The sequence below is a fragment of the Mastigoproctus giganteus genome, chromosome 8, assembly GCF_048544385.1.
Source record: "Mastigoproctus giganteus isolate SK-2022 chromosome 8, ASM4854438v1, whole genome shotgun sequence".
In the NCBI taxonomy this organism is placed as follows: domain Eukaryota; kingdom Metazoa; phylum Arthropoda; class Arachnida; order Uropygi; family Thelyphonidae; genus Mastigoproctus; species Mastigoproctus giganteus.
This window is the reverse complement of record NC_143582.1, coordinates 27,329,177-27,342,424: the sequence shown is the minus strand read 5'-3', so window position 1 is coordinate 27,342,424 and position 13,248 is coordinate 27,329,177. Positions and strand designations below refer to the sequence as shown.

Below are 13,248 nucleotides of genomic sequence, written 5' to 3'. Positions count from 1 at the left end.
GAACTATCCTGATTTTTTTTTTTCTAATTTGAAGCAAGATCAGCATTCATGGATAAAGACTGAAGTCAGGAATCTTTCAGTGGTTTACAGGAAGCATGGAAGTATTGGCTCGTCGTATGTGGCCAGATGGGTAAAGCTGTTTCGACATGGACCCGAAAGTGTGCAAGAAGCCAAATCATAGTCACTAAACATGATTAATAACTTTGATTTCTTACACAAGATGAGGAAGGCAACGCTTTTAGACAATACAAGACAATGCTGAGAGCAGCAGATCTTTTCTTCGTCAGTTCTGAACAAAAATCAGGTTGTTATGGAATGAAACGTCTCCCACACGTTTGGGATCGTTAGCACCAAAGATTTGTAAATAAATATATATTTTTTTTTTATAACAGCTATACTGCTATCAATTTTTGACCAATCCTAATATATTATCGATTACCAATTATTTTACAATAATTATTTGTTTATAATTGGATTTATAACTTAATTAATGTCTATTCTCATTCTGACTGTACTTCCAAATCATTAATTCTAAACTGTTATTCAACGTCTGCTTTGTTTTTACATTATACTGTATTATTAATACTTCCACTGACGCTTTATTGAAACACAATGGCCTTAACTATCACATATAAATATCACTAATTATTTATTCCATATAATATTATAATAAAGTTAAAGGCAACAACACAGACTGTTGAACGTTTTTTTTAGTTGCCTCCATCCTCGCCTTTATTTGATACAACACACATAAATAGTAATGAACCAACCACATTTTCATGCGCTAATATATCTTGCTTTTCATTATGCATAAATCGAACTTAGTTACGCCAGCTCTCCATGATGCAAACAAATTAGACCAACAGAGGGCGTAATAGAGTTCATCACACTGATAGTGATTAAAAACAACCACGATCATTACGGACTGTAGAAATGGAGCCCATTAACTAATTATCAGTGTTGAATACTCAAACAGTGGGCTGAATTTGTGGCAGCAACAACTTGTCTCAAAAATTAGATATGCTACTAACGAACGAGGTAGGTTAATTCCCAAATGTCGACTTCGCTCTAATTGTTAAGATAACATTAGCTTATTAAACGAATGATGTAGTATCTGTCAAGGTTCTAGAGCAGGAACCTCGTAATCATCGAAGAGATGTTGTGAAGAATATTGAAAAGCCCATCAAAAATCTTTTAAAGAAGTTAATAAATTGATAAGGTATAACAATCAAAGACTTATTTATCAGCAAAATGGTACCTGTTTAAAAATCAGTAAACAATTATAAACCGTAGCAGGAATTCAAAAACAAGATAAATTACCAAGCACAGATGTAAAAATCTTTAACTCGAAGAATATTTTAATGATTTTTTAAATATATATATAAATGCTACTTCACCCTAAATTCCGTAGTAATAATTATCTATGGATAATTATCTAAGGTTTTTAACAAGTGAGCAGATTTTCAATTCTTCAAGTATTTTTGGTTTTCGAAAAATTTTAAAGAATTGAAAATCTGCCTTGAAACTCTGAAGAATGGCCTTCATCAATAAATTCTACATTTCTAAAAGCTATTTTAATAAATGAAGGACTATAGGAAAACACGCTGTACTATGATCAGAAAAACAGAAATATTTCACATCTCTCCGTAAACTATTAACTTTTGTTTACTGAAGTAGTTACTAATGCTTGAAAGAATAACATATAGTGATATATGGAGACTTTACCAGAAAATTACCTTGGGCAATTTTTTATGAATCAGGAAAATTTTTTGATGGAAAAATACAACAAACCGCAGAGAAAAGGCCGAATATCTAACTTCAGTCTAGTTTCTCCGCCCCTTTACAAGGTTTATTGTGATGTAGTATAGCAACGGTGTTTTTTATTTTATTTTATTTTATTTAACCGTGCAAGTCAAGGTTCGTGTAACGGAAACGTGTCTTGCCTAATGATAACAAATAGAGGTCTGATACCACATCTTGGAGAATCACAACAGAACATGTAGAAAAAGAAATATTTGCTCACGGTGATGCAATATAAAGTTCGTTTAACAGAGATGGGGATAACGAAATGGAGTGGGGGAGGAAGCTCTTTATTGTCACTTCCCTTGACTGGGATTTCTCTGTCTGTTTCTATTTAATCCCAAGCCTTAGCAGCCGAACGGATTTACGCTTAACCGACAGAGTAAACAAGTCCAATAACTGATAACCATGTGGTGGCTGTATCCAAGCAACTGTGCCAATACATCTTCAGTTGGAACATTAACTTCACAGCTGTGACAGGGCGGTCTACAACATGGTGAAACAGACAAAAGCTTCGGACAGTCGAATTCAGTAAGTTTCTTCTCTCTTGATACACACACAGACACAACACACACACACACACACAAGAGAGAGAGAGAGAGAGAGAGAGAGAGAGAGAGAGAGAGAATCAACTCGAAATCTCTGTATTTTGTTTTCCCGAGATGATAGCATTATTGAGACCACGTGTCTCATATTGTGCATTTCACATGCAGGCTTCACAAATGCCACGCCCGCTTGCTGATGTGAAAAGAAGTAAAGCAGTATGTGCAGTTCCAGTGAGCTTCTTTTGTTGCTGATTATGTTCTCATTTCTCCGGAAGATAGACACAGAGCCATCTGCTAGCGCGTGCTTAGAACCCCTACCCCGTGTCTAGAACCTGGGGTGTTACATCCCTCCCCCTCAGTGTTTACGTTCCTAGCTTGTTTGTTCCGACTCCCACTCTCGTTTACTCAGAGCTTGCCGTGCTGCATACTCAGACCCGAATGCAGCTGTGCCTTGCTCCACTTGCTCTCAGCTGTTATTGCCGACCTCTTTTGGACCGCGAAAGTACTAGGTCACGGCCATGACCATCTGCCTCTCTATCGACTCCAATGTTGTTAACGGTATAGTTGAAGACGACTTATTTTCAGATCCTTTCTCTTTAACCCCCCTTCCCCCATTTGCAGTCGGTGAGAAATATGTCGACAAGTATGACGTATGCATTCCTCAATGACACTTTTGCGTGCAGATTCAAAACAAATTACATATTAGCGCTCATTCTCACGATACAGGAAACGAGAGGTTATTTGTTGAGTCATGTTTGGACAATGGGTAAAATGACAGTTGATCCCACTGTGTTTATCGGCTGTCATGCTTTCGCCATGAATCATGATGTTTTTGTAAGTTCACAATTCACTGTAAGCAGCTTGCGATTGCAGTCATTAGTTTTCTCTTCTGTAATGGGATAATGAAAAGCACTAACATAAATCGACACGTGCGTAAGAAAATTGCCGTTTAGTTTTCTTGCTGATAAATTTCTATTGTTATTGTCAAACAGAATTACCCCTATACAACCATACTCCTAATTCAAGCCTTTCAAATTGCGATTAAAGAAAAGTGAGAAAAACCAGGCCAGCTCTTTAAAGATATATCATGATGCACTGCGAAACTGAGATCCGGACATGGCAACTTAAAATAGCCTTAAACTTCAAAAATGCAAGAATATTTGTAAATTTTGGGAAGGGAAAGGAAAGTGCAAGTAACGTTCTTCTATTAAGCAGAGATCTTTATTTTATGTTTGGTGCGGATCTTCGCCTAATCCAATCCAACCTATAATACGGGTTACAAATTTTAAAAAAAGATAATTAATTACATTTATGATAATCTCATACAGTACAGGTAGAAGGCCACAACCTCTCAACGTGTTATATTTTCACCACGTATTCTCCGGTGTCATAAGAGTTAAACAGCATTTCTCAAAAGAAAAGTATCATGCTTATCTGTTTAATTTAAAAAAAAAAACTTTATAAGAAAAATGATTTTTAATATTTATCTTTTAAGGAAACGTCTGATATTTAACTAAAAGAACGTTTAATGTGTGTGTACCTTAAGGGGCTTAAATGGCCGTAATACAAATGACGTATTGCAACAATAACAACTAGTGGTCACACGGCACGTGCCTCGGTCGACTCGTGTAGTAATGAGAGCACTTGATCTCCTTCGTCACTTTCGCTAGTCACGAAAAGCTACAACGTGCACCGCTCGATTATACCTTTTTTTTATCTGTGAGACAAAAAAATAATAATCATCTATGTAATAGACTTAATCGAGTCCTGGAGCCGTTTATGAGGGCCTCTCCAAACAGATACCTACATTAACTAGTTTGACAACAGCCGTAAAACCAAGAGTGCTACTTGAAACAGTACATTTAGCTAAGGATTTATTTTTATCACCACAACAACAAACTTCTCCCAATTACTGAAAGTTCAGTAGCCTTATGTTTACCTTTTATATATATATATATATATATATATGTACACACACACACACACACACGCACGTACACGCACTGATATGTATTTTGTTCCTGTAAGTAGTCTTAGTTTTGCTTTTCGTTCGGGTCTTCGCATTCCCGTTTAGTACACCAGTAGTGGTGGAGCCCTCGCAGATAGCGCACTGGTTATAATTACTATCGTTCTATACCGGGTGGAGAAAAATTTTTGGGCTTTTTTCAAAACGTGGCTGAATCGGTCTCAGCTAGGACTACACGATTTTATACTTCGGAAACTCGGGTTCTTCGGCCAGCAAACCGATCAAAGAATAAACGTAGTAACAGCCACAATACACTGCGCCTCATAGCCTTTAGATGACGCTTAAACACAGCGGAAGTAATTCTGCTTTTTTGTGTCCTTTATTTTTTAGTGTGTCTACCAAAGAAAGTTAAAAATATGCTTTATTTTCTAATGAATTGATACCACGACGTTACCCTCAGGTATTCTGCCATTCTTTAACACTGATACGAGGTAATATTTGTAATTGAGGCCAAGCAGACAATATTGCGAGTTGCTGAATTGTTTCTCCTATAATGATCATCAGCACCTGCTTTCAATATATGAGAAAACTGGAACTTTTGGTTTCTTCGTGGAACTGGCCAACTAATGGGAAGTACTATCCCGCATACAGTACGACAAATGGGAAACTAGCATATTTTATTCCTGAATTCCAAGAGTATTTTCTATAGTTAAAAAATAAACAGCTTATGGAAACAATGAAACGTGGGTTATTTTATTATTAAAACCTTACAAAAATAATAACAATAATAATAGTCTCTAGTATTATTGTTCAACAACGGATGTGAGGATGTTCGCGAAAATACAAGTGGGCGTCCGTCAATTTTATTTCTGAATTCCGTATCCTATCATCAGGCATAACCAGTTAAGATTAGTTAAGCTCATAGTCTTCTACTCTGTAAAGTTAGAAATAGTCGCCGATTTTTCCTTGTTATACCTGATGACAGGATTCAGTGCGGAGTCCAGAACCGCTGCCAATTATTTAGTTCTATTCAGTGGGAGTTTTAACGCGCTTAATGCAATTACTTTTTGCAAAATACAATTCATTGGATAACAGCGATTCACGCGGTTTAATTACCAATACCAACACTTAATTCATTATGAACAACTTTATGTCCTCTCAACACACACACGTTTATGTTTTAGGTATATTTATGTTTATATACATAAACATAAAATGTTTATGTATACTACGTACATGTTTGCTTATTCGTATTTAGTTTTTATTTTTGTATTGATTTTATTATTTCCTACCATTAAGAACTCCATTATCAGCCATTTTCAATCCACTGCAGAATGAAAGCCTCTCCAGCAACTTTCCAGTTCCTTCTGTTTTGTGCAGTGGCCATCCATTTACTACCCACAAACTCATGATTTTCATCTGTCCATCTCCGTTGTTATCTTCCAGGTTTTCTTCCTCCTCTTAGGTACCGTTCTATTATTTTCTTAGTCCATCTGTCACCATGTCTTCGAGCTATGTGTCCTGCCCAACACCATTTTAGTTCTTTAGTTTTGATAAGAATGTCCTTTACTTGAGTTTGCTGCCTAATCCATGTGGTTCTCTTCTTATCTAACAGTCTGATTCTCAATATAATTCGTTCCATTCTTCGCTGTGTAGTTCTCAGCTTCTCTTCCATTCTTTTGGTGAGTGCCCAAGTTTCACTTCCATAAGTCATGGCAGAGTATACATTGGTTCATTATTTTACGTTTCAGACAAATTGGGATATTGCTCCTCAGTATGTGACTATATTTCCTGAATGCTATCCATCCAAAATTTATTCTTCTCTTGACTTCCATCCATTTATCATTATTACAGCTAATGACTTGTCCCAGATAAGTATATGACTCCACCTTTTCAATTACTGTTCCTTCAATCATTATATCCCTTTCTGTGGCATACTTGTTCATCATTACTTTTGTTTTAGCCATATTCATCTTTAGTCCAAAATCCTTACTAACTCTGCATAACTGATTAAGATTTTCCTCTAATTCTTTGGGATCGTGGCTTATGACCACAATGTCATCTGCAAATCGTAAATGGTTTAGGTACTCTCCATTCACATTGACTCCTTTCTGCGACCAGTCTAATCTTCTGAAAGCTTCCTCAAGGGCAGCAGTAAACAACTTCGGAGATATTCTGTTTCCTTGTCGAACTCCTTTCTCAATTTTAAATTTATTACTGTCTTTGTCTAGTCTAATAAAGGAGGTAGCATTCTCATATATTTTCTTCAAAATCATAATATATGGGGTATCTGTGCCTTGTCTTTCCAGTGCCCGAAACATTGCCTTGTGCTGTATGGAGTCAAATGCCAGGCATAATGGTGTTTTATATTCATTTGCATTCTCCATTAGCTGTGACATTACGTGAAGGTAATCCATAGTTGAGAATCCTGTCCTAAAGCCAGCTTGCTCTTTCGGTTGATTCTCATCAAGTATTCTTTCTAATCTGTTAGTAATGACCCTTGTGAACAACTTGTAGATGTGGGATAACAAGCTAATTGGTCTATAATTTCCAATTTCTGATTTATCTCCTTTCTTATGCAGCAAAAATATGATTGCATTATTCCACTCCTTAGGCGCCACACCTTTTGTAATGTGTTTTGTGAAGAGTCTTGCCACTTTTTGTGTCATGTCTCTTCCTCCCAATTTTAACAATTCTACAGTAACTTCATCTTTCCCTGGGGCTTTCTGATTCTTCATTTTCTTCAACGCATATATTCTACCTCATCAGGAAGGATATCAGGTACGTTGTATGTGTTACTAATTTGCGATCCATCTTCCCCACTGCCAGCATCATTCCCTCGCTCCTTGTATAACTCTTTATAGTAGTCTTCTGTTATTTGAATTATGCCTTCTCTGCTATTCATAAGTACATCATCACTATTCTTCAGTTTCAGTATCATTTGTCTTTCTGTATTACTGCTCATGACTGCTGATTTAAATCCTTTGTTTTCCGTCAATGCTTGTTCTACTGTTCTTGTGTTAAATTTTCTTATGTCCTCTCTGGGTCTCTTTTATTTGCCTTTGCATAACTCAGTATACTCAGTTTTCTCCCTGTCGGTGTTTATCTTGCTCTTCATTTGTCGTCTTCCGTTCATCATGACAGGTGTTTCTTGACTGATTTTTCCTTCTTTGGATTTCTTTTTACCTATAGGTTTCTTGGGCTTTATCACTTTCAGAAAGTTGTAATATTCCTCATCTATATCTTGGTCCTGAACAGTCTGCAGAAGCTCAAACTTGTTCTTAAATTCCAATACATACTGCTTTTTCTCCTCTTCTGTTATCTCAAAGACCTTTGTATTATTTACTCGAGTCAGTTTTTTTCCTTTCTTTTCTTACGTCTATATCAAGTGTGCATCTTACCATTCTGTGGTCACTTCCAACATTTACCTTGTTCAGGACAGTAACATCATTCACGATATATCTTCTGTTAGTGAGGATGGAGTCGATTTCATTAATTGTTAATCCATTTGGGCTCTTCCATGTCCACTTTCTGTTCACCCTTTTCTTGAAAAAAGTGTTCATTACTGACATTCCTCTAGATTCTGCAAATTACACAAGTCTTTCACTTCTTTCATTTCTTTCACCAATTCCAAAATTTCCTATAGTTCCCCTTTCTGCGCTGTTTTGTCTCTTTCCAACCTTAGCATTGAAGTCCCCCATAATGATAGTGTAGTGAGTTTTTTGTTCATCTAGAAGTCTCAGGCGCCTCCGTAGCCAGGTGGGAAGGAGCAGCAGTGCGTAGCACACGCTTCTTGATTAGACCGGGATTCGAGCCCGTCACCACCAAATATGGAGGATGCGGAAAGGTCAGGGAATGACCACCGTATATCTCGGAGCAATATGGCCTTAGTTGCTAATGCTCCTAAAAACTAAAATAACAAACAAATAACAAAATCTAGAAGTCTCTCAATTTCGATGTACATTTCTTCAACCTCTTCATCATCATGGCTCGATGTTGGTGCATAAATCATTATAACCTTTAACTTATACCTCTTAGAAATCCTGAATAGTAGTCTTGACACCCTTGGTGATGTACTTTTGAATTACAAATGTTGTTTTTTATATCTTTATGGACAGAAAGCCAAATCCACCTTCACTCCTTTCACTGTTTCCATTGGTGTACAGCAGATTTCCACCTGATAAACTTATAAGTGATTCATTTCTTCTTCTTGTTTCAGCCACACCGATGATATTCCAATTAACATTTTCTAATTCCGTTTCAAGCTCTAGTACCCTGTCTTCACCAATGAGCGATCTTACATTGTAACAGGCCAAGTTCAGTTTCCGTGCATGGCAGCCTGATCGTACCCAGAGATTCTTAGCTCCCTCTGATTCCACTCTGATCCTCTCGCTGCCGTAAGAGGGGGAGTGAAAGCCGCTGGGGACTGAGGGCCATTTGTTTCGTTGTGCTGTCATGTGCTGGAGGGTTTGGTCTTTTCCTCTTCACGCTGACCAGGCGTCTTGAAGAGAACCACTCTACACGTTCGTTGCCACCTAAGTGACAGGGCTTACCATCAAGAACTCCATAGCAAATTTTAAACATTAACACAGCCAAAAAAGTCAGCGTTTAGAAAGACTACCTCTCTTTCTACAGAAGGTATTTGGGGGGGGGGGAGAGGATATGTAATCTTTGGGTCAAAGACAGTGAGTCCCAGGATCCCACATCAGGACATGAAAAGTCGGCGTCTAGAAAGTACACCCTTCCTTCTACAGACAGTATGCCTGGATACAAGTCCTGTAAATCCAGCAAGCTCTCAGGCAAGTTCCTGCGTGTGAAGTCTCCACGACGCCTCACAGTTAGGACCAGATGGTGGTCATCTTGCGTGGAGGCGATATGAGAGCGCTTCGGACAAGTCTTCGAGAGACAGTTTGCTATTTTGGAACTGGTTCCACACTCTTCTTACAATGCGGCGAGTCATATTTAGCCACCTGGGCACTTCTGCTTGAATTTTTTTTTTCTGCCTCCATTCTCCTTATTTCCCTTCTTATCAAATAATCATCTAGATGGTGCTTTGTGATACTTTCTCAAAGGCTCACTACTACCTTGAAATCGATAGAACAAACAACAAACGCGAAATACAGAAGCCCCGAAGACAAGTTATTTTTTGATTATCAGAATTTGAATGTCGTAGCAGGTTATGCTCAACTTTATTTACGAGATAAGACAGACTATTTTGAATAAAGAACCCTCTGAGGTCGAGAACTGAATGCATAAATTTAAGTTGCATAATAAATTTTCTTTCTATTCGGTGGGTATCCATAAGTACTTATTTATTTATACACTGTTTTGTTTCATAAATAACGAATGATTGGTTCTTTTTATTTTCATTTAAAAATGTACTCACATTTTTGCATTTGTTTTTAATTTAACTTTTGAGTACCGGTGTAATTGGCAAATAGTCAGGATTTCTTATGAGGATTCTGAATTTTAGATTTTATAGCCGACCTCCAGTGCTGAAGTCTTCACATTAGACTGACCATTTATGTGTATGTTTTGTTTGCAGCAGAGGCGGTTTAGTTGGTCTAACCACGCTGTCATTAGACTTTGATGGAAGTTACTTTTTAGAAGGCTCACTCTATGGCCATTTTTCATATAAAGTAAAGTCACTATGTTAGTAGTGCTATGAGAAATCAGTATACCTTATCCGCAAAATGCGTAAAATCTACAGTCAATTTGTGTACATTCAGGGATGAAATATGCAAGTTTTCGAGAGGAAAACCATTCAAACCCTTTAACGAGACCGAACAACTTGGACCCGATGTGAAACAGATCTAAAAATCCCCTTGTCGAGACGGGAATCGAATCAAGGTCTTTTTTCCACATGGTGTGGAAGAGCAATGATTGTAGCCACTGCGTTAACGGCGAGGACATACATTCAGAATAAATGAACGTGCTGAAAAAACAAACTGATTACAGACAAGACACCTCAAAAAAATTCTATTTAAGAAAGGAAATTAGAAATGATTTTAATTGTAAAGTTTTTACGAAGGTTTAATTTAACCCAGGTATGATATTATAAGTGTATAAGATTAATATGTGATATTAAGATTTCTCTTTAATTGAAATTAAAAGCTGTTTAAAGCATTTCTTATTATTTTCTTTTCTTCTACAGGTGCTATAACTGTGGAGAGTTTGCAAACCACATAGCAGCCAAGTGCACTTTAGGACCACAACCAAAACGATGTCATCATTGTAAATCTGTTGATCACCTTATTGCAGACTGCCCTCTTCGGGAGGAAAAAAAGAAGATGGGAAATAATAACAACAATGCTGACAAGGAAAAGAATGGCGATGATGACGCACTCCTTCCTAAGGATGGAACTAACCACAGAAGTGGCGAGGAGTCCCCTGATGAACATGAAGAGCACCTGGAACAGAGACAAGAATCTTCTTCCTCTAGTGGTACAAGCTGCGCCTCTCTTGAGGACAAAAGGAAACTGTAGCCTTCCACATCGTTGATGAAATGGACTTGGCTAGCCCCCGGCTGTGTGTGTGTTTTGGATCCGAGGGTATGTTCTCTTGGAGCAGTGTACAGCCATGAGCTCCGCCTCTTAGTTCCTTTGTCCCAGAGTAGTGGGACTTAGCCTCGGACCTCAGTCCATCCCAGTCCGCCCAGATCGCCCCCTTCAGCTGGTCGTGAGAAGATATTTGCAAAAAGAAGCAAGTAATGACCTCGAGGTCATGTGACGATGGAACCACTGCCATCCCGGATGGAAACAGAGTACGGACAGTGAAACTTTAGTAAATCCCTCGGCCCCAAGGGCCCTGTGGGGAAAGACTTTGTGTGAGAACATACCGAGGAAGATATCTAGTTCAAGAATATAAGTTGTGAGTTCGTGGATATGCGTTTTCTCGGTGCATGTGTGAGTGCTGTATATGTGCACGTTTTTAAGTTAATATCACTTGAATTACTGTGATTGTTCTGATGCAGAGATAATTTGATCTGTGTTCAGAATTATGAGCTCATTTATTCAGTATAGCTCACCAGTTATCCTTTTAGTTTTTCTTTATGATTGTAAAACACTTTTTAGTCAGTATCGAAAATTCTAGTTCTTTAATTTCTAAATTTCTCCACAGTTATCAAGTGTAGCTAGTGTCTGCAAGCTGTATTTATGGGATGTGTCAGACGCTTAGGTATTGGTGGTTTCATTTTCTCACTCGGCATTCATTATTGCAAATAAATAATAATAAACTCATCATCTCCGATAACTAAGGCTCTGGAGGGAGAACGGTATCCAAGATTAGCATAGATTTTTAAAGTTTCTGCTACTCTGGAGGTATGGTCGAGGCATGAACTAATGCGTTGCAATGAAATTTAAGTAATGCAATTTCCTCGAATGAGAGGAGGCAATCTACAACTTCCCATCCATGCCACCTTTTACGGTCATGTTTTGTGTCCTCGACCCATTTTCTCTCCTACGGTATTTATTCAAGGAAAAACTCAGAACTTCTTTATCTCAAAAATTGCGACATTTAGTGCCCGAGAGAGAAAACGATGGCCACCTTGTATAAAATTGTGGTCGAGTATGTTCCTAGTTTTTTTGTGAAGCTTGACACGGCATTTCGGTCAGCATGATATAGGTGTGTCGCATTAGATGTATAGTATTATAGGGGGCGGGGGGGAAAGTTATATTGCATTGAAGTTCCTAGCTCCTCTTTTAAGAGTCACACTATAATTGGTGACATTTGCAAAACATTTGGTGGTAGTAAGTGGGATGCGACTGATCCAAGGATGTTGTGTCTCGCCTCACAGTGTTCTTCCTCAGGTTTAAACATAATCAATCCTGACACATATCAAATAATGGTAGTAGAGCGCTAGAATCAAAAAAAGTATATGAAGCAAAAGGGGAGGAGCATTACTATTGTGGTTTTAATGTCTCTACATCGTACAACTCATACCCCGAAATTCATGACTATCTGATTTCTACAACATACTGAGAAGCTTACATTATTTATACGAATCTTGATAATCCTTTATACATGTGAGTGAGAGAAAGAGAGGTAATCTGAAATCAGTTTTTTTTTTTTTTTTTTGGAACGCAAATATAATGAAAACATTTACTTAAGCAGTCTCTTACATAAACCAGACGAACTTACTGAAGTTTGTTAATACGTCATTTATTAATTTAATTATTTATTTAAATTAATTCTCTTAATTTAAATTAATTCTCTTAATTTAAATTAATTAATAATTAATTTAAATTAATTAATAATTAATTTAAATTAATTAAATTAATTATTAATTAATTCTCTCTCTCTCTCTCTCTCTCTCTCTCTCTCTCTCTCTCTGAAGATGCATTACTTTTTAACTAATATCAAAGGAGAAGAACAATAACCTAATATGAAAAAGTAGATTTTATACACGCTGTTACTAGCGTATTTGTACAGAAAATGCTGTCCACTGACGGCATCAATTAGAAATATACAAAGACCCCTAGAAGAATGGTCTACCAGTCTTATGAACCTGGTGATTGTCTTCACAAGACACGCTCATGAGCGCACACAACATAAGGGCTCCCGCAGATGCATATTAAATAACATCAATGAAGTAGAGCTAAATAATTTGAATTTTATTTCGCTAACAGTTTTTCCTTTTAAAGTGTTGCCTTTACCGTAGTTTTTTATTTATTCTTTTACCATTCGTTGTAAGTTATTCCGAATTGCTGAACTGCACTTTAAAATTAATCATGCATCCCACTCAAACAGACAGAGGTTCTGGTTTTTCCTAAAGGTTTGTTAATTGCTAATTATATATAGCAATGATATTTGCAAATTCATTTTGAACATTCTCCCTTGTTTAATTTCTAATAATATATTAAAGCCTCTTATCTTTCACTGTTTAATTACCACTAACAAAAATTTTAAAAGCTGGATAAGTCTAAATTATCTTTATTA

The 13,248-nt window shown here is 37.1% G+C and overlaps 1 protein-coding gene across 4 annotated transcripts in view; it reads left to right on the top strand.

Annotated features, from left to right (window-relative positions):
- The window catches only part of LOC150081391 (protein lin-28 homolog), a 324,578-nt gene extending 313,431 nt beyond the window's left edge, over nt 1–11,147 (top strand). For all 4 annotated transcript variants that reach the window (XM_090379260.1, XM_090379264.1, XM_090379262.1 and 1 more), the window contains exon 4: nt 10,466–11,147. In XM_090379260.1, the coding sequence (XP_090235386.1) occupies nt 10,466–10,796 (331 nt within the window). In that variant the 3' untranslated portion in view covers nt 10,797–11,147. The remainder of the gene's footprint in view (nt 1–10,465) is intronic.
- Nucleotides 11,148–13,248: the final 2,101 nt, after the last annotated feature.